The sequence below is a fragment of the Loxodonta africana genome, chromosome 22, assembly GCF_030014295.1.
Source record: "Loxodonta africana isolate mLoxAfr1 chromosome 22, mLoxAfr1.hap2, whole genome shotgun sequence".
Classification (NCBI taxonomy): Eukaryota; Metazoa; Chordata; class Mammalia; order Proboscidea; family Elephantidae; genus Loxodonta; species Loxodonta africana.
In genome coordinates this window covers 19183061-19207648 of record NC_087363.1, presented here as the reverse complement: position 1 = coordinate 19207648, position 24588 = coordinate 19183061, and the positions used below count along the sequence as shown (strand labels likewise).

Here is a 24588-nt window from a genome sequence, read left to right as displayed (position 1 = left end):
AGAAATGGGCCCTCTGCCAGGCGCCCGTGTCTTATCTTCTAGTTATTTTCTATCTTATGGTGACTTTGGTAGGAACTGAGTCATGTTCACTTGACAGTGATTTTACTAAATAGGAGACTACTAAACAGGGAAACAGCATGTGGGAAGAAAGGGAGGGCTGGCATTTCCTGCCTCCCCTGGGCCCCTCACAGAGCCACCTGGTCAGAGCCTGTGATTCAAGCCACCTGCACCAACTCAAGCTTCTTTTCACTTAGGAGTGTCAGCCTTTGGTCCATGAGCTCTCTAGAATTTACAGAATTTTGTGAGTGTGAGGGATTTTCTAGATAGTTGATGAGATTGCCAAAAGGTTCCATGACCCAGAAGAGGTGTTAGCCCACGTCGTGGCGGTGTAAAGTGGTTTTTATACCACAGTGGGCCAGAATCGCCTCAGTGGAGAATAGTTTGTAGGCTGACAGGAAAAAGTAAGAACATTGATCATTGTGGAGAAGGGAGCTGTTCAGGAATAAAGTCTCAGAGTAGATGAGTGGAGATGATGTTCAGTGCAGAAGCGGTGGATTTGCTCTCTAGGAGGATCATGTACCACGGATGAGAAGCAGAGCATCTGGCACAGATGTGGGCAGGGGGGGTCACAGATGAGAAGCAGAGCATCTGGCACAGATGTGGGCGGGGGGGTCACGAATGTAACAGGAGGGAAGCTGAATAGACGGTACAGATGCAGGCAAGGGAGGTACATGTAACTAATAACCAAGTATATAATTAAGGCATGAATTCCTCCCTAGAGGAGAGGAGGGGATCACCACACACTTTTTAGCTTTTGAGTTGCTATTAAATCCATGAAGAAAAGGGCAGGCCTTGTCCCTCAAAGCATAATCTATGGCATAGCTGCCAGTTAGTGAACTGTTTCTGACGTGTTCAAGACTATGTAAATAATATAAAAGAGGGCACGGCATGCTTATGACCCAGGTACGTCAACTACAACGCTAAGCATACTGTTTGATTCAGCTGACTTTTTGTTACAAGACTTCCTCAGTGAAGGAAGCAGCATATTCTTTTATGTCCTGGTACAGGCTCTTTATCTCATCTCTGTCCAGAATGTTGAGACGCACTAGTCTAGACCTCAAAGATGGCCCATCTTTCATCACTTTTTGCAGCCAAGAGTCATGAATTCATGAGAAGAAAAGCTAAAAGATGTAAGATGGGGTATTTTTTGAATAGGCCTTCCGATTAGACTTTTACACACAAATCTTCAGAGGTAGTGCAGGCTAACTCTTTTTGTATAGCTGTGAGATGGCTGAGACAGGAGTCTGAAAGGGTAGTGGTCAGTGTGGTAAAGTGTGAAAGAGGCGTGATGGTTGTAAGAGGGGAAGACAGAGCAGATCAGAAATCAGGGTAGTTGGGTGAGAAAGTCTTGTATTATTTAAAATCGAATTAGAAAAATCAGTCACAGTGTCATAACTCCCCTGTAAATGCACCTGGAGTGATTAACAGTAACTAGAAAAACATTCCTATTCCAGTTATAAGGCCAGCCAACGTGTGCGCATTTTCTGTGGTGTCACAAAAGGCAGGCCCCTTCAGTGACTTCCTCTGGGCCTGCATTCAATCCCAAGTTCATGGGACCTGGCACTTCAAAGTACCTTCTGTGCTGGTTTTCTTTAAACAGCACTGAATGTACGAGGTTGTAAGCATGCTGGGCCCCTTTTTATATAATTCGGACCTGAATTTTTATTTCCAAAACATGTTACAGCTTTTTGAAAAGACACAGTTGGTTTACAGACAGAGTTGTTGACCTTGACAGTCTTTCTCTTGAAACCAGAAGCCTCCGGCTCTGTGTACTGTACTTCCCTGTCACTCCCTCTGATGAAGGACTTCCCGGGGGTGTTGGGAGTCAGCAGGCACTGACTTCACGCCTGACGTGCTAAGCCCGGAAGATGTAATTTGTATGACATGCGTTTATAGATTTTTAAGTCACAATAATAGAGTCGTTGTGCCTTCAGACTTCCTATAAGATATGAGGACCTGAAAAAACAAGACCCAGGCAAAGTAGGGTACATGTTAATTGAAAAAAAGAGACAGCTCAGTGTGCCCAGTACTAACGGGGCTCAAGGCCCTGGGCTAGGTAGTGGGCTTGGAGGTGGGACAGAATAAATATATGCAATCCTCACCCCTGAGGGCTGTCGTTGTAGTAGACCTGTAGACAAAGACCCAAAGTTCAGCAGTGAGTACATGAGAGAGGTACAGAGTCAACGCAGTGGTGGATAGGGGCAAGTCGGGAGGGTCTGAAAAGGTTCCATCAAGGAGTTGGCACTTGATCTGGCCTCAAAGGAGGGAGAGAAATTGGACATGTAGATTTGGGTTGAGGAGGTTAGGATTACAGAGGCATCAGGAGGTGGGGAAGAACCTGGTGGTATTTTTGAGGGAAAGAAAGGAGTCCTTTATGGCTGGATGGTTAAGGAGGAGGGGAAAAGAACAAGAGTTGAGGTGGCAGAAGGAGCCTGTTGGCAATTTGGGGGTTCTCTCAAGGGCGCGCTCTTCATCCTTCAGTACTCCTTTCCTCTATGAAACCTGCCTTGACTTCCCTACACCGAGCCGTCCATCCTCACATCCAGAGCACATTTCTCTGCCCTAATTCTGTATCTCTGACCAGTGAACATGACTGTGAATCTCCCTGTAAGCTGTGTCTGTGTCCTTGTTAGGCCCAGAGCTCTTTGAAGACAGGGACTTGGCTCTGTCAACCTGCCACAGGGTAGGTACATACTTTGTAGTACCTGTTGGACTGGCAATGAAGGGGAAGCATTGTTGGTTTGTTTGAAGGGTGACACATCTGCTTATTTGTAGAAATAAGAAGCTGTGAAATGCCTGGTTACAGTCCTCTGAAAGTTGGAGAAGATAAAGAAGTGGAGTGACTGTATGTCCTGTGGAAGGAGTGGGAGAACCTTACTCTTTGGCAGCTCATGAGGGCTTGAGGTCATCACTGTAGGTGCCAGAATAGGGTTGCCCAAATGTTCCTTCAGCCCCGCAGACATTCCACTTGGTTTGGTGCTTCTCTGAATCATGAGGCTATGGGCGTGAGTGTGTGGGTGTGTGTGTGTATGCATGTATGTGTATGCTCCCTGTCACACATACAGGTGCACAGCTACCCTTCTGTGCCCCTTTCCACCAGTGGGCAGTATTGTTGCCTCTCCTTTGGCTTTCCCACCCCGCCTGATTGCCATGGGTGCTACAGGGACTTGGCTGTGTCCCCATATGGTCCATGTGGCGTTTCATACGTACATGCTCATAAACGTCTGCCCCCTGCCTGCTCTGTCCAGGGGTATTTTAGTGATGCCTGGAACACGTTTGACTCCCTCATCGTAATCGGCAGCATTATAGACGTGGCCCTCAGCGAAGCGGACGTGAGTATGCATGGCCCTGGCCACCCACTGCCTCTGTGTCCACTTGTCTCTGTCTCTGCACATTCTGCTCCCTGCCCTGTCGTGTCGTCACCTGGACAAGTCACAGGTCCCAATCTTACTTGGTCTAAAACTAGGAATGTCCTAACAAAAGGTGGATAAGAGACAAGTTGAAAGAAGCATTTTAGGGTAGAGCCTTACCCTACAACCTTTTTAGGAGTCCTGACCTTTTGCAGCATTTACCCAGGTCCCTGGCAGGCAAGGTGAGATAGGGTATCTCTAATTGTTTTTTTATCTGCTGTGTCAGAAGCAATACCCAAATTGACATATCTGTAACATGTTTGTGTTAAGGCACATTTTTCAAGTAGCTAGGTGGTGTAATTTTAGAGTGTTCCCCTTTGATAACACTGTCCTTTTCTTCTTTTTCCCTGTTGTGCTTCCTCTCCCCTGTGTCTTCTGAATGCTTGCCCTAACAGCACTATTTCACTGATGCATGGAACACTTTTGATGCCTTAATTGTTGTTGGTAGCGTCGTTGATATTGCTATAACTGAAGTGAATGTAAGTAGCAAACTTCGTGTCCTATAATGTAATTGTTTTCATTCAGTCTAACATTCAGGAGCAGAGGTCTTACCTGTGAATCTCTATACACATCAGAAATTCAGATGTAGATTTTTTTCTGGAAGATTAAGAACAATTTGTAGTGCCTCCTCCCCCATGCCCCGCCCCGGCCCCTTCACCATATCCCCAAAAGAAAGTGGGGAAGTAAAAATCATGTTCAAAGTGCCATTTCAGAACTAAAACGGTATTTTAAAAGGTGATCTTATTGAAGTTTGAATTGTGTGAGTTTGAAGACGTTCTCACTCAGTAGCTGTGTGACCTTGGCAGGTCGCCTGAGTGCTTTGTGCCTCAGTTTTTCCAGCTGAAAATTGAGTTAATGATGTGTGCCTTGTGTGCTCACCATGGTGCCATGAAGCCATGGGAGAGAGACCCTGCAGCTGCGCCCTGAGCACGTGGTCACTGTTGGTAGTCCTCACCTGAATCCTGTGTCTCCTCTGAGTCCAACTGATGACACTGGGGAAAACCCACCTTCCAGCTTCCCAGAGGGTGTGCAGATTAGACGGCTGCCTGGACTGCCGCATGCTCAGGACCAGAGGAGGGAGGGCCTAGTGCATATCAGGAGGGGGTGTCAGCACTCCTTTGTCATATTCAGTTGAACCATTTGATGTGGGGGGAGGCACAGTAGCAGCATGGAAGGGGGAGGGACCTCCCACAGGAAGCGTCCTGAGTACCCCATTCACAACTAAGAGGCTCAAGAAAGGAAAGCACCCCACCCCCTGTTCCCCCCACCTCCTCCATCCTGCCAAGGCTCCTCTGGGATCTGGCAGATGACTGGACTGGAAGGGCCTGGGGCAAGGAGAAATGGTCCTGTCCACATGGTCTGTCACCAGTTCATCAGCGAGTCTTAATGGGTGTCCAGTGTATGCCAGGTGGCACAGGACCCTTCCCAGGGATGAGCAGTGCATGATGAGGCTGTTGTGCAGTGTCAGCTTTCTGTTCCACGTTGCCAGTCCAGCACCCCTCCTCCCATGCCTGGCCAGGAAGGGGCCGCCACGCCATACCTGCTGACCTCTGCGGGACTATGAAGTCCATCCTGGTGCCCAGACACCCTGTATCAAATAAGGACAGCAAAACTCTTTATGCCTCTGGTTTGGGGGACAGTCTGACTCTAGAGCATAGACTGGTGGGGCAATCCTAGCCCTAGTCCAGAACTCACTTGTTGGAACTGGGCCTCAAGTTTCCTCATGCGTCAAATGGGATGAATAATATCTGCCCTCCCTGCCTCATAGGTATTTTGTGATGATAAAATGATGTGAGTGTTGGTGAAAATTTATGCTAAGAACTCAAAAGTGTTACGCATTATCGCAAGTGTAGGTTTTCCACGTTGTGATAAGTGAATGAACTAAGACATTATGCATGCCCAAGAGTGTGATGTAAGCCGCATTGCACTCAAATTCATGCCACAACTAGAACGGGGCGTTTTACTAGACCTAGATACACACATCCCCAACCTCCATAAGACCAGATTTATGTAAACTCTGCTTTCTATGAGGTATTCCTTAAGTCAGCTATAAAATTGCCATAGTTCAAAAAGTATATGTGATGTGTGTTCTAAAGCAATCTGATGCTAATGGGAGACCAGCAGGACCCTAACTGGCTTCCGTGGACTCTATCCTGAGTGTTCATGATCAGGCATCTGCCTGCTCAGTTATCTCACAATGGAAAGTGCTGTGCTTGCCATCTACATAAGAGTATATATACTTACATGAAAATTCTGGAACAGACCTATATAAGTCAGAGTGGGGTGGAAATGCTTAGTTTCTGGGCACCAGGATGTGGCCAAGGTTTGTCCACCAAATGGACAGCCCAGCTTTCGAATGCCTGACGCACCTGCTGGCTGGTGGTGTGTGGCTGCTGCGGGAGGTGCTCACTGTACCTGTTCCCTCTGGCCCAGCCTTGCTCCTCAGCATGTCTGTGTTGTCCGTCTTCATCTTCCATCAGTCAGGAAGTGCCAGGTCCACAAAAGTCCATGCGAATCAGCATTCGACATTGGGGCATCTATACAAAGCAGGCACTCAATTAGACTTTAAAATTACACTGGTAAACATTCCCATATGGTTCTTCCAGTCAGTGACCTTCCCCCTGGTTAGATGTAGCCTGAGACCAAACTCTCCCCAGCTGGTAACAATGCCAGTTCTCCACCCTGGGCCAGTAGAGTACCGCCTTAGGAGACTGCAGTATTTCTGCACCGGGGCCCTGTGAACTTTGACACAGAGGGAATTCTCAAGGCTGCCTTGTCATGTATTCATTTTTTTCAACACACATGTATTGGACATCTACCATTTGTAGGCCCTGGACTAGGCTTTGGGGAGGTACAAAGGTAAAAAGACCAAATACCCTTAACCTCTGATGATAATACATATAAGAGTGAGACTTGATTCCTGTGCCTCTCCCCCTCCTCACTGCACACACAGACAGCTCCCAGGTCACCTGAACATGAACACCCTCGGCTCATTGTTGGCTGTTTTTAGCTGCCATAAGTCATCATTATCACAATATTTCCCCTGCTGTGCTCTCTCCCCCATCTCTGTTGATCTTTCTTTTTTGTTGCCTAATTGATTTTCATGTTGGTTTTATTTTTAGAAAATTGTAGCGGCAAGTATATATAAACATATATACAGTGGAGTCGTTGCCAAAGCCAAACCACTTCTAAAGACTGTATACTTGTTTTTTGGCTTACCTACCTTTGTTTTTCACCGAGTTTCACGGGACATGCCAAGAATTGGTCGTGGTCATCTAAATTGTTTCACGCTCCTTATTTTGTTTTCTCCAGCCTCAGGCCTGATCTGGGGCCATCTTGGTCAGCCACACTTGGCTCTGTGACTTGCCAGCATAGTCTCTAAGAATGAATTATCTGGCCTGAAAATGAGGGGGGAGCTGACATTTGTATTCTTTGCAGAAACATTTTGGATGGCCCTTTCTGCTGTCCTCCTTGCATGCTCACCCAGCCCTCTCCTTGCGGCTCCCCCCCCACGCCCCACCCTGCTCTGCTCATGGTGTGATAGCTCTCATGGACTTGTCTTCACCACAGTTGGTCATAACATCACAAAGCTGCTAAAATGTCAGGATGACTGGCGGGCTCACTTTTGCTCCCTCTTTAATGCCTGTTTGCTCCTTGAATGGTGAAATGACCCAGCAACATACTCTCCCTAATGTGGGAGGTGGCTGTCTGCCACGTAGACTTTGCCCATTATCATTATTGCTCGAGAGGCAAAATACTTGTTTAGAAACCATGTCTGCCTTGTTATTATTTATTGAAAAGAATGTGAAAAGTCTGTAGGGAGCTCACTCCCAGGGATTGTCAAATTTTCCCTGACTTGTCAAATACCTGGTTTGGACCAGGTGCCCAATGGAGTCATTTGGCATCTTGCCTTGAACCTGTGGTCAGCTTCTTTAGACTTCTCCGCCCCCATTCCTTATCTAACCCTTTTCCACAAACTGGGTCATCAAGGTACTGATTTGTGGGCACAGATATAGAAATCCTCGCCCGCAGAGGTATTACATTCCAGGTCAGAAGCAGTCACGGGAGGCTCTGTCAGAGTCTTCCCCCAGGAGACTGGCTTCTCCAGGATGCATCAGGGGAACTGGCCTACAAGTTCTGTCATGCTGATTTGCTTCCTGTGTGGTTTGGAAAACTGCATATGCTTAGCTCTTTCAGGCTAAGATGGGAATTATTACAGAAAGTGCAGACTGATCCCTTTGATTTCACTTGGGAAATTCAGGGCTGATTTGGCTTCCACAGCTGCAGTGGGATGGCCCAGAGTCTGTCCCTAAAGATCTTGCTTGAGACTCCGAGAGAAGGGATGGAGAGGAACATCAGGAGAGTCCCAGGGTTCTCAGGAGCTTTCTAGGCCCAGCCATGTAGCCTGACCTACTGAGGCTGGGGGGCCTTCTTCCTGCAGGTGTGCCCACCTGGAGATTGTGGCATCTCAGAGTTGGAAGGAGCTACTAAGGCCATGTGGTCTAGTCCCTGAGATGACCTGGAATTCTCTATTGAGAACTGATCACTCAGTCCCTAGTGGATGTCTTTGGAAAGCTACCTGGGGTGTGAACTCTTCCACAATCTCGTGTCCTCTAGGGGTGTCCTGTGGTTAGAAATGGGCTGCCATTGATCCCAGGAGTCCAGTTGAGCATCACCTCACCAATGCTCCATTTCCACTCTTTACCAGTTCCCTTTGTTCCCAACCTACCTCCATCCCTTGTAAGGAAAGTAAGGATGGAGCCTAATCTCTTTACAGGGCTGCAAAGCCCATCTGAGTACAGAACCTTCATCAACTCCACAAGACCCCAATTCTCAGCTGTCACAACCTGAGTGGGGTTTTCTGATGGTCTCATTCTGAAGGGCCACACCAGACCTAAAGGGAATTAGCTGCCATGGTCAACCAGCTGAAGACTGGCCCAGCTTAACCTTGGCCTGGGATGATGGTTTTCAGCTCTGGTGGCACATTAGAAGCACTTGGGAGGTTTTAAAATTTCCAGTGCCCGGGCACACCCAGCTCAATTAAATAAGACATTTTGGGATGAGACCTAGGCATCATTTTGTTAAAAGATCCCTGTGGTCTCAACGTGCAGCCCAGGCTGAGAGCTACTGGGCAGCACTTTTTGTCTGGCTGGCATTTGTAGCTTGGGCAAAACCATCCTCAGGGCACTTCCAGTTTGTAAGATATTTTGGCATCTTATGCTGTCCCCCAATGCTGCCAGCCACGTCCTCCCTGAGCCGTCCTCCCTGCCCAGAGTGGTGGGGAGGAGGGAGGTGCCGCAGGTGCACTGGGGGTGCATGCAGTTTGGCGTGCTGTCTCCTCTCTCCTTCCTTTCCTGCATGGTGTGCTGCCTTGTTCCTCCTCAAATTGCTCTCTCCCCCTCCTTTTTGCTTTTTAAAGAAAAGAATACCATGGTTTGACATTCAGAGCCCACGATTTGTCATACTTCAGAGATATCAGTTGAAAAACAGATGTTCACTTCAGGAGTCAGTTTGGCTACTAGCTTTCCCATACCACGAGGACAGGTTGGTGAATGGGCTCTCAGGCTTGGAGCAGGACAGAAAGGGGCGAGCAGAAGGAGCGGGGGGCCAGATCATGGTCAGCAAGAGTGTCATCCCCAAGCAGCAGTCCTCCTTATTCTCTGATCAGGTCCAACAAGTCAGGCACATTTTCAAAGTATCACTGTGGAGCACTCTATCTTAGGTACACTCTCTGGTCCCTGCGCATAGGCAGGCAAGGGCACGTGTGTGTTTGTGAGCACATGCGCACACCCGCATACTCTACCCATGTGGGCAAGAGTGAAGCCTCCCTGTGCAAACTCCTTAGGGAGATGGTACAGGAGACAGAGGGGACTTTGGAAAACTAGTTCCTTCATTTGTTAAAGCTCTTAAAAAAAAAAAAAAAAAGTCCCTTTAAAAAGATGTCTTTTGTTTAGAGGTAAGGTAATAGAAGAGGAAAATAGAAATAGCAAGCCAGGGCTTTGACAAGCCCATGGTGGACTTCACCTTCTAAGCATCCCAGGTGAAGTAGAGACCCCCTTTAACTCTCCCAGAATCTGTTTGTCTTGGGTTCCTAGTGACATTGCTGTGTTTCAGTTGTTCTGTGCCAGGGAAGGCATCATCAGGCACACTTGGTCCGATGAGAACAGAGAGCGGTCCTGGAGGTTTGTGGGCTGCAGGCAGGTGTAGCTCTGTTTGCCTCGTCTCCTAGAGCCATTCTGCTCCTCAGGATCGGGAGTGGCCGGTGCAGAGCCAGTTACCTTCAGAGACCTAAGCCTGACTAAGAGAAGAAAGCTGATCCCCCTAGAATACACGGAGTTGCACTCTGCATTTCTGCCTTTAGGGAAAACTAAGACCTTGCAGCATTATTTTTTACTGGTGTCTGTCAGCCTTGGACCATCATGTCCTTGGATGTGATTAGACAGTAGTGTGTCTGTGCCTGTGCCAATGGCTGCCTACTCTCAGACCTAGTGCTCCACGTAGTGCCACTGGCATCTTCTCAGGGAGAGGACAGGTGCCTTGCCCTCAGACATTAACCACAAATTTTTTTAAATGGGGAGAATGTCCTCCTGAACCACTGCTTCCTTCCCAGTTCATTAATACATTTTCAATCTCTGATTTCTTAAAGCCAACTGAAAGTGAAAATGTCCCTGTCCCAACTGCTGCACCTGGGGTAAGATCAGTAACTAGTTCCCAGGGGCTGGGCCTTTTCCTTGAGTTTATTATTTGGCCATGTCGAGTTTCCCATGGGTTTTTCTGTATTCTCCATGATTGTCCTTCCAGAACAGTGTCTGCAGTGGTTTGCATTCATCATCAGTGTCCAGTACTCTTGACCAACCCAGCGTTCTCCTCTTAACACAGTAGAACACGTGGACGTGCATGTGCTGTGTGGACACAGTTTTCCAAGCCCTGTATTGTTAGCATGTGACTTTCCCTTCATATCGTGCTTTTTAAGGTGAAAAGGCCCTAGAAACACATCTTCAGTTCTTACCTCTGTCACCTTTGCATCCGTTGCTGTTTTTCTGAAAGTGTTGCATGTTCTACTTCCCGTTGGGTTTGACCTCTCCATGATAACCCTTCAGAACTCTGAAGAGAGCAATAGAATCTCCATCACCTTTTTCCGTCTTTTCCGAGTGATGCGACTGGTGAAGCTTCTCAGCAGGGGAGAAGGCATCCGGACATTGCTGTGGACTTTTATTAAATCCTTTCAGGTAAGAGCCATGCCAAGGGCCTCTGTCTTTGTCTCTGAAGATCATTTTTAAGTGAGTGGTTGTCCCCTGTTCTAGAAAATCCGGACTTCCTCCCGTGTCCCTTCCTAGGACACTATGTAGACTTAGGTCAATAGAGAATATGGAATGCTGGAGAGACCTGACCTAACACTACTTGGGCAAATCCAAGAGGGTTACTTGCCTAAAGGAAACAGAAGAGAAAGCAGTAAGGACACATAGCTGAGAGATCTGCAACATTTTCCAGTAGAGATGTGGAGCCTTCAAGCTCATCCTTCCCAGGGTGCCAGTGGGGAATGACGATGTCTGAGAGAGTGAGGGTCGTAGCAGACTCCCTGGCAGCCTAACAGCCTCTCTCTGGGGTGGCATCTCCTCACAAGGCTGGGGCAATCCTGTCTGTCAGCTAGTCTGTATAAGAATCAGAGACCACTTCACCTGGGCCAGCATATACCCATCATCAGCCTCTGGGTTGTCTGAGGCCTGGAAGGATTACAGAGTTCAGGACATTTAAGTATAAGCCAGGTCTCTTTTGTCACCTTTGATTCTACAAGCTGATGTAGCCAGGCTCTACTCTGCTCCTGAACAGAACCCAGCTTCTCCTGTACCTTCCAGCCTGAAGCCGCTGTGGGGAGGGGTACAGATTCTTGTTAGAAGGTACACTGGATATGTGCAAACGTTAGAAAGTGAATCATGAATCTTCTGTTCTTTATTATTTGACTTTTTTTAATTCAAAAGTCATCAGTGCTCATATAAGCAAAGCTATCTAAAGATCTAGGAAAGGAAAGCTCAAACTTGCCCCTTCCCAACTTCTGAGGTGACCAGTGTTCATATCCCAATACGTATTTTTCTACAGTGGGTGGGATTGTAACAGGTAGAGAAGAAAAGGAATGGAATCTGGGGGAAAGGGATACATGCACGAGCCCAAAGAAGGGAAGTCAGAAGCCCTGTTAGAGGAGAATGAGGTAGAGGAGCCAGGCCTGCAGCTCTGAGAAAGGCAGGGCAGAGTAAGGCCCTCAGCCAGTGAGTCTGGTCAGCTGGAAGGGATGAAAGCACAGTCTTTGTTATCAGTAATAAAGTACCAAAGCTGGTTAATTAACTGCTGTAAGGTACAATGAAATCGTGCCTGTATCTATAATGTCACTATAGGTAAGATGTTCGTCTCGCAGAATAGCACCTTATAAAAACCGAGAAATGATCCCCCCAAAAGTCTTAAGTACTCATTAACCTAGGAAGAAAGTGCATGTGGTTAGGATGAGGAATGGATGAAACTAACCCTGTGGGAGTCCGTTAACCAGTCCAGCTGTCGGGGATGGTGCCTACTACACTGGCCCAGGCTGGCAGTCCCAGATCCACAGCTAGCCCAAGTTGGGATGTGGCATAACTTGTTAGCTGCTGAGTTCCTGATAACCTTCTCAGATAGGAGAGAAAGTAGATGCTTTAAGAGTATGTGCTAGAAATTAAGCATCCCCGTGCATACAGATATCTTCCACCACGTGGTGAGATAGAAAAGAAGTTGAGGAGCATTGGATTAAAGGATCAGGGTCTGATCAGACACAGTCACTTGTATTTGATGTTATTGAGGAGAAAGAACCCAAGCTTGGTGCCCACCCAGCTAGCTCCTTTTCTTCCTTGGTCCAGCCCCTCGCTTTGTGGTTCTTCCAGAAAGCGTGCATTTTAAGAAAGGTGTATTGCATTTTAAGAAAGTTGTGTGGCATTCTACAGCAACAGCCAGAAGGTGGTTCTTTGCCTCTGACCCAGTAGTTCCACCTCTGAGACTTCACCCTAATTAAATCCCTTGGTTAGAAGCAAGGGGATTTTGCATAAAGATGCTCCTTTACAGCATTATCTACAATATCCCCCTGCCCCCACAAACATGCCCATATAAGAAAGAAGTAATCTAAATATGCAGTGTTTTCGAATGGTTTGATAAATTATGATAATTTCACAAAGGAATACAGTGGTGACTTTAAAAATCATTAAGTCTCTGTTGGAAATGCTCAGGGATACAGTGTTAGTGACTGTGGTAAGCATGTCCTGACTGTGGCTTCTTGACACTAGGTGTGCATATGGATGGTATACCCCGGGCTGAAAATAGTTGTGCTACGATAGGTAGTAAGATACAGGATTTAAAAAGTTCTTTCTCATTAATGGTGTCTTTTCAATATAACACATGAAAAGAAAAGAAATGCCTAGCACACGTGAGATCTTCGCCATCTGCTCCCGAGGATTCACAGGGGCAGGAGGCAGCACTGAGCCAAGTGTTTCTCCCTTCCAGGCCCTCCCATATGTCGCCCTTCTCATAGCCATGCTTTTCTTCATCTATGCTGTCATCGGAATGCAGGTAAGCTCCAGCCACCTTCAGGCCCCCCTGTGCTGAGTAGCCCCAGTCTGCAGCAAGGTGCACCTCTGCAGAGTGAGGTGGGAAGATGAGGTCATGAGTTTTCTACCAAACCCATTGGCTGTTGAGGAGATAGGGAGATGAGAAAGATGTGAAAGTGCCTATGCCAGGAGAGACCCAGGCCCAGAACAGCACTCTAAGATGGGCAGGTGGAGGGGAGCAGCTTTGTGGAATGAATGAAGTGCCAGGTACCCTGGGAAAGCCCTAGTTTTAAATGTACATGTGGGGTCTCTGTGTGTATAACAAAATCTATTAATTTTTCCTAATAACTTCTCCCCCCACAGATGTTTGGGAAAGTTGCCCTGAGAGATAACAACCAGATCAATAGGAATAATAACTTCCAAACCTTTCCCCAGGCGGTACTGCTGCTCTTCAGGTGAGGGAGCCCAGCACGGGTGGTACTGCTGGGGCGGGGCTGGGTGGGATCTAGCTGTGGGCCCTGGAGCCACCTGACCTGTCTAGAGTGACGGAAGCTGCATGTTACTAAAGTAATGTGGCCTCTTCCAGTTGATCATGGTGGCTTTTTGTTTCTGTATGTTTTTGTATTTTTAAACAGACTAATATTTCAGTCACACAGGAATTTCGCTGGATTGTTGAAACTGCTGAGGTTGTTCTGATTGTGGCTGGCTTAAAGTTTATATTTTCCCCTTTTGAGAGTTAGCAGATGGATTTAAAGGCCCTCAGGAAAATTGTAGGATTTACGCGTCTGCGTGGGAGCATGCCCTTAAATACACCCAGGAAAATGGAAATTTACTAGAGACCTTTTGCACAGTCAGTGGGGAACATCCTAATATGAGCAATTTCAGATTCCACAGGATGGTTTTTAACCCGTTTGTTAGCTCTGTAAGCAAGTTGCCTCCTAGTAAGAGAACTGCTGAGAAATTGTGAAAGTCATTTCTAATATCTCTAGTAACTGAGTAACAAATCATTCGCAAGTTAGGTGGTTTCCAATCCTTGCTTTAAAGAAAATTGAACGGGCATCTAATCATGTTTTCAGATACAGATCATTCAAAATAATTAGTAGTAGTTAAAAAATTGTAATATAAGTGTTTATAACACAAAGCAAATATGCATTTATGTGAAAAGAATTGGCATGCTTGCTTCCAAGTATTGTTGTAAATCAAGGAGACTAATAGCAGCATCATCAGTTATTGACATAAACGTTGCATTTGAAAATCAGTAGGAATTACAGATTTTCGCTAATTCAGACTGGCTGTTCCCAAAATTAGCTAGGTTTTGCTCTAAGATTTTTTTCCCCATAGGTCTAAACCTTAAAATCCTTCCTTCCCATATTAAAGTCCATTCTTTTTTAAATCTAAAAAAGGTGTGCCACTGGGGAGGCCTGGCAGGAAATCATGCTGGCCTGCCTCCCTGGGAAGCTGTGTGACCCAGAGTCAGATTACAACCCCGGGGAGGAGTACACGTGCGGGAGCAATTTTGCCATCGTTTATTTCATCAGTTTTTACATGCTCTGTGCATTTCTGGTAAGTGACAAGACTAGCTCCCCGTGTCAACTTAGAGATGTTCATACAGCATTTGGGGTTCAGACCAGTGATGTTGCCTTGTCAGTCACTGTGGAATATTCCATGTTGCTGAGCACTCTAGGTTCTACCTTGTTGCCCATGAGTTTTGTTCAATCACACAGGTGTCGCTACTGCCTTCGATATAAGCAGAGGTTGGGGTAAACCAGCTCGGGTAACCACCACTACAGCTTCTTACGGCTGCTGGCTCCTTTTTTTTTTTTTTAATGTCAATGCTACTACACATAGCACACTGTTAAGACTGTAAGTTATTTGGCAGCAAATGAAATGGTAAAACTGTATTGTCTTCAGGGCCGGCAAATGCATCCTCCTGCCCTCCCTGGAACTGTACCAAAGCCATTTTGGAAAGCTAGAAGCTGCTCCTTTTCTTAAACGTTCTCCAGTAGGAAAAAATTGACAACCTCTCTTGAGGAAATGGGTTCAAAGGTTTTGTGGCCCACATAGTTCGGAAGCAATTACTAGGGCCTAACCCCGTTTTTTTTTAACCCCGTTCTTCCCTCTGCAGCTGAAGCTCCCTCCTTCTTGTTTGCTTTTTCAGATCATCAATCTGTTTGTGGCCGTCATCATGGACAACTTTGATTATCTGACCCGGGACTGGTCTATTTTGGGACCTCACCATTTAGATGAATTCAAACGAATATGGTCAGAATATGACCCTGAAGCAAAGTAGGTTGACAAGGATTCCATCTGGCTTGCATGGGCTGTTCTGGAATGTTGGCTACAGTTTCTGTGGAAGGTGGATGGGCCGAAAGCTTAGTCTAGCCAGTGCCATCCTGGACCTCATGCTGTGCTTTGCTTCCAGGGGAAGGATAAAACACCTGGACGTGGTCACTCTGCTTCGACGTATCCAGCCACCCCTGGGGTTTGGGAAATTATGCCCACACAGAGTAGCATGCAAGGTGAGTGTCCCATTGGCATGCCTGACAGCCTGTCTTGGGGGTTCACTGCTTCATTCAACATTTACTAAGAGGAGCTCTTTGAAGCCTCTGCTAGGTGCTGGGGATACAGAAATGAGTGATAATGTGGTTCCTGCCTTTTGGAACTTTCAGATTTGTTGCTCTTAGATTACCCCGTCAACCAACAGTACGAATAGGAAGGGAATTATTTAATCTTTCATCGAGTGGATGGTTGGGAAGGTGACAGTTGAGTCAGGTCCAGAAGGGGAAGTGGGAATTTATCAGAGAAGAGGGCATTCCAAGAAGGCAGCACAGAGAGCCCAGCAATGGAGGCTGAGGATAGACATCATAGCAGCAAATGGTGAGTCGTTTCTGTGGCTAGAACTCAAGAGGAAGTAGCAGATAGCCACAAGCACAGGCTGAGCCTAGCTGTAAGGAATCTTCTATTCTGGGCTGAGTCCCATGGAAAATGGGGAGGAACATGGGTAGATTTCCAAATTAGAAAGCTGACCCTGTTGACAATGTAGAAGTAGACTGGAATCAGTGGAGCCAACCAGGTTATCTGAGTCTGAAATAACAAGAGCCCGCCTGAGGGCCATGGAAGCAGGACTAGAGAGGAGGGCGTGCTTCAAAGATACACTTAGGGAGGAGAATGGAAAAGACTTGGTGACCTGGATGAGGAGAGGGAAGGGTGAGAAGGGGCAGTATTTCCCTGCTTGGGTGGTGGTGTACTCGTGTTGCTGTGGTTCTCATGACCCCCTTGCTTCCAGACCCCCTGTGGCCATTGGATACAGGGGACCTCCTTTCCTGATGATCCCTGCATCAGGCTGGGGCCTCACGGAGCAATCCAAACCTCCCAGCAGCCCATTTCTGTAATTTGGCTGCTTTTTTTTTCTCTGGGAGCCCTTTTTGAGGTTTGTTTTCCCTCCATAGAGCTCACCGTGAACTATCTTGTGTTATTTGTAGCAACAGAAAAGAATTCCCTTTTTCAAAGGTGAAATGTAAGATTTGCTGGTTGAAACTCTACCTTTTAGAAATGCAGCCAGTCTGCACAGCTGCACAGGGGCATCTCAGAGCCTGGAGTTTTATGACCAGCTGTTGACAGAGCTGAAGGTAGCAGAACAAAGTCTAAAATGTATTTTGGACTTTCAATGAAATCTGAGCCAAACTGATTGTTCCCTGCCCAGAAAACCCAGAAAGCCTCATTAGCAAGTCCTCAGGGTCCTTGCCCTCATCTTTGCCTCTCCGCAGGCTGGACACTGGACATAGGAACAAGCCACAGAAGTTTACTTTTCCATAAATTGCCCAATATCAGCCTCTTTTCTCTTTTCAGTACAACCCGGCTTCCAATCTTGTATTCAGTCTGATGTCTTCTTGTGCTTGGATTTCCAGGCTCTTACATAAAGGGTCTAAGTGTTCTTAAGGCAAAAGTGGTCCGTTTTGCTGACCACTGGAACTTGCTGGGGAAAGTAAATGAAGAGCCAGGGCATTCTGGCTGCCTGAGCTGGCTCTGTAGACAGGGTTGCCTCATAACAGGACTAGGAATTTAAATGGGATAGGAATTGAGAACACAAGGTTCTAGCCTGGCCCATAAATAAGGAGAAGAAGAATAAGACCTCTTTTTCTTGGGACACCCTGACAGCCAACAATAAGAAATTTTAAAATACTGATAATGCACTGGGCTAAAATAATCGTGATCATCTTTAATCCTCGTGAGGCCCATTTGACGTGGGTACAGCCATCTGCATTTATAGATGAGGCAACTGGGGCCCGAGAATGTGAGTCACTCCCCAAAGTTCTCTCTGCCTTTCATTGCTGCTGTTAGAGGGACAAAAGAGATGTAAAAGAAGCAGGAAATATGGATCCTTCTCTGAAAGACTAACTACTTGAAGAAGACACGTAGATTCATACAAAATACTATACAGTGGTCTTACCAGAGGGAAGGTACCTTGAGGGACATCCCTGTGTTAGAGTAGTGGACACTGCTGGGTGAGAACCAAAGTTCTAGGTCTTGTGCCTGGCCCTCTGTACTTGTTAAGCCGTTTAACCCTTAAGGATATGCCCAGGATGGAGTTCTGACCCCAAGAGATTTGGTTAATGTAAAAGGGGAAAGAATGATTGAACAGTGAGGGTTAACTATTTAAAATACAAAAAGAGCACACAGAGTGCCAGCATTTATGTTTCCTGACTAAAGCTTTGATCTTTGTTGTCCTAGAGCCCCCTAGATGGTCCAGCTCCCCAGATGACTATTGAATTGAATTGAGGGTGGGCTAGAAAAGAGCTGAGGGATAAATAGAGAATAAATATCAGAAAGAGATATGCCTGCCAACAGTCATTCCCATTCTATTAAAATTTTTTTCTTTCTGTTTACAGAGATTAGTTGCTATGAACATGCCTCTCAACAGTGATGGGACAGTCATGTTCAATGCAACCCTGTTTGCCTTGGTTCGAACTGCTCTTAAAATCAAGACTGAAGGTAAGCATTCCCTGGCAGAAGGACAAGTAGTAGAAGAGGGAGGAGATGGCGTATCCCACCCTGCATTCTCCCATCTCAGCCTTTTCTTGTCAAACAGGAAGCCCTGGGGAAGGGGGCAGTGAGTGTGATGAGAATGTCTGCCTGGCTGTCTGGTTGTCCCCTGCCTCCCTCATTCCTTCTTTCTTGCCTTTGTGATTCACCTTGTCCTGAAAAGTTTTGAGGTAACTTGTCCCACCACTTACTACATAGCAGGAGAAACAAGTGAGAGGTCAGGACAGGCATAACCACCATAACTGAGTTCATTCCAGCTGCCACTTACTAGTTGTGTGACCTTCGGCAAGGTATTTCACTGTTCTGAACGGTAGCTTCTTTCTCTATAAAAAAGGAGATGAATATGCCCACATCAGGGCAAGTCCTGAGAATTAAATGAGGTGGTTTGCAAAAGCATCTATACAGTGTCTGGCACATGGTTGGCACTTGGGAAATACTGTTAGGATGAGTGTCTTCTCAGGTGAAAGCCCAACCAGAGTGGCTTTCATGGCCATGCTTATTTAAAAAAAAAAAAAAAAAAACGCCAAACCTGTTGCGGTCCAGTGGACCCTGACTCATAGCAATCCCACAGGACTGAGTAGAACTGCCCCATAAGATTTCCAAGGAGCAGCTGGTGGATTCAAACTGCTGACGTTTTGGTTAGCAGCCGTAGCTCCTAACTACCATGCCACCAAGGTTTCCCTGGTATAATCCTGGTGAAACAAGCGTGGCCACTGAATTTGGCTCAGCAGTGACTTTAGAGGTGAGATGGAAAGCATGTTGAGCAGGTTGAGGAGCGACTAGCAGGTGAGGGAGGGGAGACCACAAGGAGAGCTAAGTCTGTGAGACACTTGGCTGAAGAGAAGGAGAGGCGGCCTCAAGGCGTGAATGTGGAGTCAGCGGGCAGCTGTTTTCTCGAAGCACCAGGCCTCAGGGTTAATCTATTCAGAAGTTATCTTCAAGCCTCATTAACATGGACTCCTTGTGGCATGCTCAGCTGTACCTGGTTTATCTGTGAGTTGAGAAGACAAAGCACATGCCTATGAAACATCAACCCATAGAATAAATGATCAGCTGAGTATATGCAGTAGGAATTCAGAGAAGTCTCATTTGACTGAAATTTAGGTTGGAACTTTAAGGTTAGAGGCAGGGTTTAGAACAGCCAGAGAAGGAGAGGGCATTCTAGGCTGGGATCCAGTGGGAAACAAGTAGGTCTTGGCTGTGGGAGGGTAGGGTGGGACCAGATTGTGGTAGACCTTGAATTCCAGGGTGAAGAGTGGTAGTTTCTATAGTGGAATGAGTGGCCCATCGGAAGGGCTTGAATATAGCAAGTATGTATGACCTTGAGTGGGGAGCCTGGTGGAGAGGGATGCCCCATCAGAGGCCAGTGCACTAATCCAGGCCAGGCTAGGGCAGAGCGGCTGTACTAAGAACAGGGAGGGAAAGCTACGTAGAAGAAACAAAGCTTGTCTTTCCTTTTTTGCTTTTTGAATTCAGGAAACCTGGAACAAGCTAATGAAGAGCTCCGAGCTGTGATAAAGAAAATATGGAAGAAAACCAGCATGAAACTGCTTGACCAAGTTGTCCCTCCAGCTGGTGGTCAGTGCAGTGTGTTTCCTAAGTAGTTCTTGGCCAGTGCTTTGGTTTCCATGATAGTGTTTCCAGACAGTCCAGAGAGCATTTGTGGAATGCTTTATGATCAGCCAGGGCATTATGGCAAACAACTAGGGAGAGCCCTTTGGTGATTTGGTATATTTATTTGAGGCCATATGAAGAGCATTCCAGACAAAGGAAAGGCTTCATGTGGGAAGGAAACCCAGACCCAGATAGCTTGAGCGGGGTTTTCTTGTAGGTGGCGGCATTAATGTTAGAGAACAAGCTTGCTGTCTCAAAACAAAACACCTGCCTTTTTTTTGGTCCTAATGAAATGTTTAAAATCAGTTTCCAATTATCCTTCAACCTATTGTTGAAAACTTTTTACAAAAAATAGATCACTTTCAGGAAATCATATTTTTGAAACGGTCTTATGAGGCTAAATTTACTACCATATATATATATACACACACACACACACACACACATATATGTATATATCTAATATGTATACATATATACACACACACACATATATATGTATATATCTATACATATGTATACATATATATATATACACACACACACACCCCCAAAACGTCCCTTTAACTAGAATTTAGAGTAGGGACAGAACTAACAAGCATGTCTAGTTCCTCTTGTTACTTATTATAAAATAACTGACTAAACTATTTTCAGACTTTATATATATATAATATATATATATATATATATAATATTTTTCCATTTTTGTTTAAATACGCGTGGACTTAGAAGTTGAGGTGGTTGTTTTGACTGTTTTATTTTCAAGTTTTAAAGGTGCAGGATCCATTTACTCGGTGCCACCACAACAGCGTTTTTAGCCACCCCAGCCCTGGGCTCACTCTAAGCATTCAGTGTGTTTTGTAACCGACCGAATTTTATAGTGTCACTGGCCCTGCAGCTTTCGAGATTGGTCTGGTTCAGGTCTGGAAGTCATCTCCGGAACCCCTGGGCAAGGACGGTGGCCAAAGCTGCTCCCTCTGAGAAGGTGACAACCTCTGGCTCTTGGAGGGCAGAGAGAGCAGCATGCTGGCCGCCAGCTCTGTTCCTCAGCATGAAGCAAGAAGCAGTATGAGCTTTTGTCGCTGGGGGGAGCCACTTTTAGCTGGCATGGCCACCAGCTCAAAGCTGGGGCAGATGGCCCAGAAGGAAACCATAGAAGGAAAACAAAACGGGGGGAAATTCCGCCTAAAGCACCTGGCTCTCCATGGGAGAACTGATCCTGCACATTTAAAACCACTTTTTGGTTTTAGTTCTTTTCCTTTTAGCCTCACATCCAAGTGTTCGCATGGCTTAGATGAACTGCTTTTTTAAATTGTTTTAACGATCTGCTTGAGCTTTTTCTGCAGCCTCCATTCCTTTCAGCTCTCAGTCTTTCAGAATATTCTGAAGCAATTCTGTTTTAGGGTGGTGGCATGGAATCAGAGTTATCTCTTGCCAACTGTATTCCCCTACGATGTTTCTTGAAATATGGATGCATGCTTCAGAATAGCAGGCTGTGCCTGTCTGTGTAAACCTTCCTCCCGCCGTCGGAGGACCCTGCTCCTCCCTTGCTAACCCTCAGTTCTCTCTTGAAATGCCACCTTCATTCCCACCAATCTAACTCACACGCTAATGCCCGTCCTCCTGGGACTCACTGGGAGACCATCACCCTCATTATTGTGAAACTTCATGTCTCGTAACTTTACCAGAAAAAAAGTCCAGAATTTGGCTCATCATCTGAACTCCCGTCCTTCAAAAAGCTGCTCAGCTTTTAGTTCTAATAAAAGATAAATATTCTTCACCTTTCCTGGTTCAACAGCTGGGCCTGGATTTTCCTCTGTATTTCTTAAGATGAATTGGGGTTTAGAATGAGAAGTGTTCATCTGTTCCAAAAAGACAGCAAGAGACATTGTGACACCCAAGAAGAAAGAAACAGGGCCTTAGTGGGAGGTAGAGTGCTCCAGAATGTCACTCTTATTGTTTATTTACATGCCTAGTAGAGAGCTGATCCAGGTTGAAGCTCAAATAAGCACTTTTATCGCTGAAGAAGTTCAAAAGGCAGTGACTTCCAGGCATCGCTGAACAGACTCAAACAGTTGCTGGGGAAGGTTTTAGAATCTGGCATTTGTTGCTTGTCTCTTTGTCCCCTTGCATCTTTTGGTAGACGAGTGGTTCCCAATCTTTCCAGCATCATGGTACACTTAGAACACTGGGCAAACACGCGTAGCCCCCCGAGGCCAAAGGCTAAAGTGTCCCACACACTGTAAGCTGGTTAGAGCAGCAGGCTAAGTATGGCCAGCCTCCCCTGCTGCCCGGGACTGGCAGATGTGAGGTCTCAGGGATCCCTTTATAACCCTGGAGACAGAGCAGATTAGGATGCTTGTATTAGGAGGCTTTGCTGGTGTGGATGTGGTCTGAGGCGCTACCCGGGTCATCATGAGCTTGATAACAAGGCATTGTTTAGCAGTGGACTGTGGGCTACAAGTCCGGAGTTTCCCTTCTCCACCTACAGGAGCCCAGGGGCCTTTGGCCTCAGGAACAGTCTGACCACTCTCTCTGTCATCAGTGCTGAGCTGTCTCATTTCGCAGCTCTGCACCTCAGCTTGTGTTCTCACCTCCATTCTTGAGGGATCCTTCCCTTTAGAAATCCCCTCTGCTCCCCCAAGACCCGCTGTGCCTTCGGATCTGCATTTCTTGACTTGAATCATTTACTCCTTTTCCTTAGGAGCACACAGAGCTGATTGTCTCTCTCTCTCCAGCCCTGAGCCTAGATGCCTCACAGTATTCATTCCTTCTCTTCCTTCCTTTTCTGTCCTGCTATATCTTTGACTGTTCTTTTTCTCAGAAACACTTCCTAGGGCCTAGTCTCCTAATTAGCTCAGCATCTCAGTGGATTTAAGACCAAGTGGTCTTTGAATCCTGGCTGCAGAGCCCTGAGCGGGCCTGCCTCTGCTCTGGAGCCACCCCTCGGGCAGAAACACGGTGAACCCTCTGTAGTGAGTACACCGCCATGCCAGGGAGAGCTAAGACCCTCCTGCAGGGGACTAGCATGATTCAGGCTGAAGGGAGGTGAGTCTTAGGCCAATGTTTGCTGGAAGCATCTTAGGGTCTTCTGCAGATAGAGCCAGTGCCCTTTCTGGGGGCCTGTGGAGAAAATTTGGAGCCCTGGACTTCAGGCCAAGGCAGTAACAGGTGAAGAATCTCCCTGGGTTCCTTGGAGTCCACCAGTCAGTCAGTAGGCGGCCCACATCCTGTGTGCAGCCAGTAGAGAGATACTTGTACTCTGGCAGAGCCAGTTCCAAAGCAGGTGGCTATCGTGGCCAGAGTTCAGCTGTCCCTTAGGGCAGCGGTGTGGAGGAGAAGAGCCTGGGCTCAGGAAGGCACAAGCCTGGGGTCAGACCCCAGCTCTGCTGACTTTGGGCAAGTCACTAAACCTCTCTCTATCTGTTAAAGGGGTGAACAGATCCACCATCTCTGAGTCCTTGTGAAGAGGCCATGGAGTACACATTGAATTCCTCCCACACAGGGCCTGGCACCTGTACGTGCCTAGCAGTAGATAGTACCAGACTGTCCAAAGGCACCCTGGTCAAAGTGGAGAGAGGCTCGAGAGTGAAGCAAGCGCGGAGATGTCAAGACCTGAATGCTCCTTGTTCATCTTTCACCTTCTAGCCTATGGACAGGGCATCTTTAGGTGTGTTTTGACAAGCCTGAGACTGATTAGGGACTAGGCTTTTGCATGCCCCACAAAGCCTTAAGTTTACATTGGTGGCCCCAATACCACTCCAGGACTTGCCCAATTTGGGTTTAGGCAACATAACACACTTCTCGAGGCCAGACCACCCCCAGCCGTCCTCAGTGAGTAGCTTCAGACAAGGAAGCTTGGAGAGGCAGCCCTGAGTGGCCCAGCAGTCTCCAGACAGGGACCATGAATGGGAGGCACCTGGGCACTAAATGAAGCCCACGCAGGGTTCCGTTAGTGCATTCAGTGGGCCCTAGTGTCCCCTCAGCCTGTTGTGCTCCAGGGTCCGTTTCAGTAGATGCCGCTGTTGGTACGTTGTAAATAAAGTGACTGTGGTGGCTCTCGGTTCTCAGGCCCCAGCACTTAGGATGACCCAGGCCATGGCTGAGTGCTTCATGTGCCTTGTCTCACGTAATCCTCCTAGCTGCTCTGAGAGGCTAGTGCTCCTATTATCCCCATTTGACATCCAAGAACATAGGCTCAGAGAGGTTGAAACCCTGCCCGAGGTCAGCCTGTAGCTGGCAGGGCAGCCTGGCCAAAGTTTCGCTGTCCTAAAGCCTGAGGACCAGTAGCTATTCCTCCTTCCAGCTTTTGCAGGTTGGGCCTCATGGTAGGTGGGCTAGTAAGGTGGCCTTAAGCTTTCACCCAGGAGACCTGAGCACACTATGGGTGCCCTTGGGAGAGCAGGGCTTTTGGAGACCCCCGGGGCAGGTTTACACTTCCATGGTGGTTTACCATGAGACAGCCAGAGCCTCTATTCTGCCTCGTGCATCACCTCTGAAACCGCCAGTCAGGTTCTGATTCCCTAACAACACATATGCATACTGAGGGTTGTTTCTGAACAAAGCAAAACTAAGCCCAGCTCGATGTTGAGGTTAGCTCGAACCATCTCTGCAATACAGAAAACAAGCAGTTCTGAATTACAACCAAGAAATGGTATACGGAGGGTATTGGCAGAGAATAAAGGGGACAGATGAAAATCCGGACTTTTCTGAACCTTCCTGTCCTCAGTGAGCTCGTATGTAACCTTTCTGAGATCTCTGTCTCAAGGCATCGGGATTTGGATGGTTAATTGTTCTTGATGATGTTCACAGTAATTACACATGCAAATCCCTGTGGGTGAAAATATAGTCCATGAAGCCTTTTTTGCTTTGTAATTTTTATTTTGAGTAAATAACCA

General features: G+C 46.9%; 2 protein-coding genes across 2 annotated transcripts in view; both read left to right on the top strand.

Annotated features, from left to right (window-relative positions):
* The window catches only part of LOC135228542 (voltage-dependent L-type calcium channel subunit alpha-1D-like), a 40404-nt gene extending 35370 nt beyond the window's left edge, over nucleotides 1-5034 (top strand). The window contains exons 14-15 of the mRNA XM_064275183.1: nucleotides 3309-3392; nucleotides 4960-5034. Of these exons, the coding sequence (XP_064131253.1) occupies nucleotides 3309-3392; nucleotides 4960-5034 (159 nt within the window). The remainder of the gene's footprint in view (nucleotides 1-3308; nucleotides 3393-4959) is intronic.
* A 5415-nt stretch (nucleotides 5035-10449) lies between these two features.
* The window catches only part of LOC100659992 (voltage-dependent L-type calcium channel subunit alpha-1D), a 40292-nt gene continuing 26153 nt past the window's right edge, over nucleotides 10450-24588 (top strand). Inside the window, exons 1-8 of the mRNA XM_064274380.1 lie at nucleotides 10450-10699; nucleotides 12990-13055; nucleotides 13397-13488; nucleotides 14437-14596; nucleotides 15192-15319; nucleotides 15456-15552; nucleotides 17923-18025; nucleotides 19553-19654. Of these exons, the coding sequence (XP_064130450.1) occupies nucleotides 10556-10699; nucleotides 12990-13055; nucleotides 13397-13488; nucleotides 14437-14596; nucleotides 15192-15319; nucleotides 15456-15552; nucleotides 17923-18025; nucleotides 19553-19654 (892 nt within the window). The 5' untranslated portion in view covers nucleotides 10450-10555. The remainder of the gene's footprint in view (nucleotides 10700-12989; nucleotides 13056-13396; nucleotides 13489-14436; nucleotides 14597-15191; nucleotides 15320-15455; nucleotides 15553-17922; nucleotides 18026-19552; nucleotides 19655-24588) is intronic.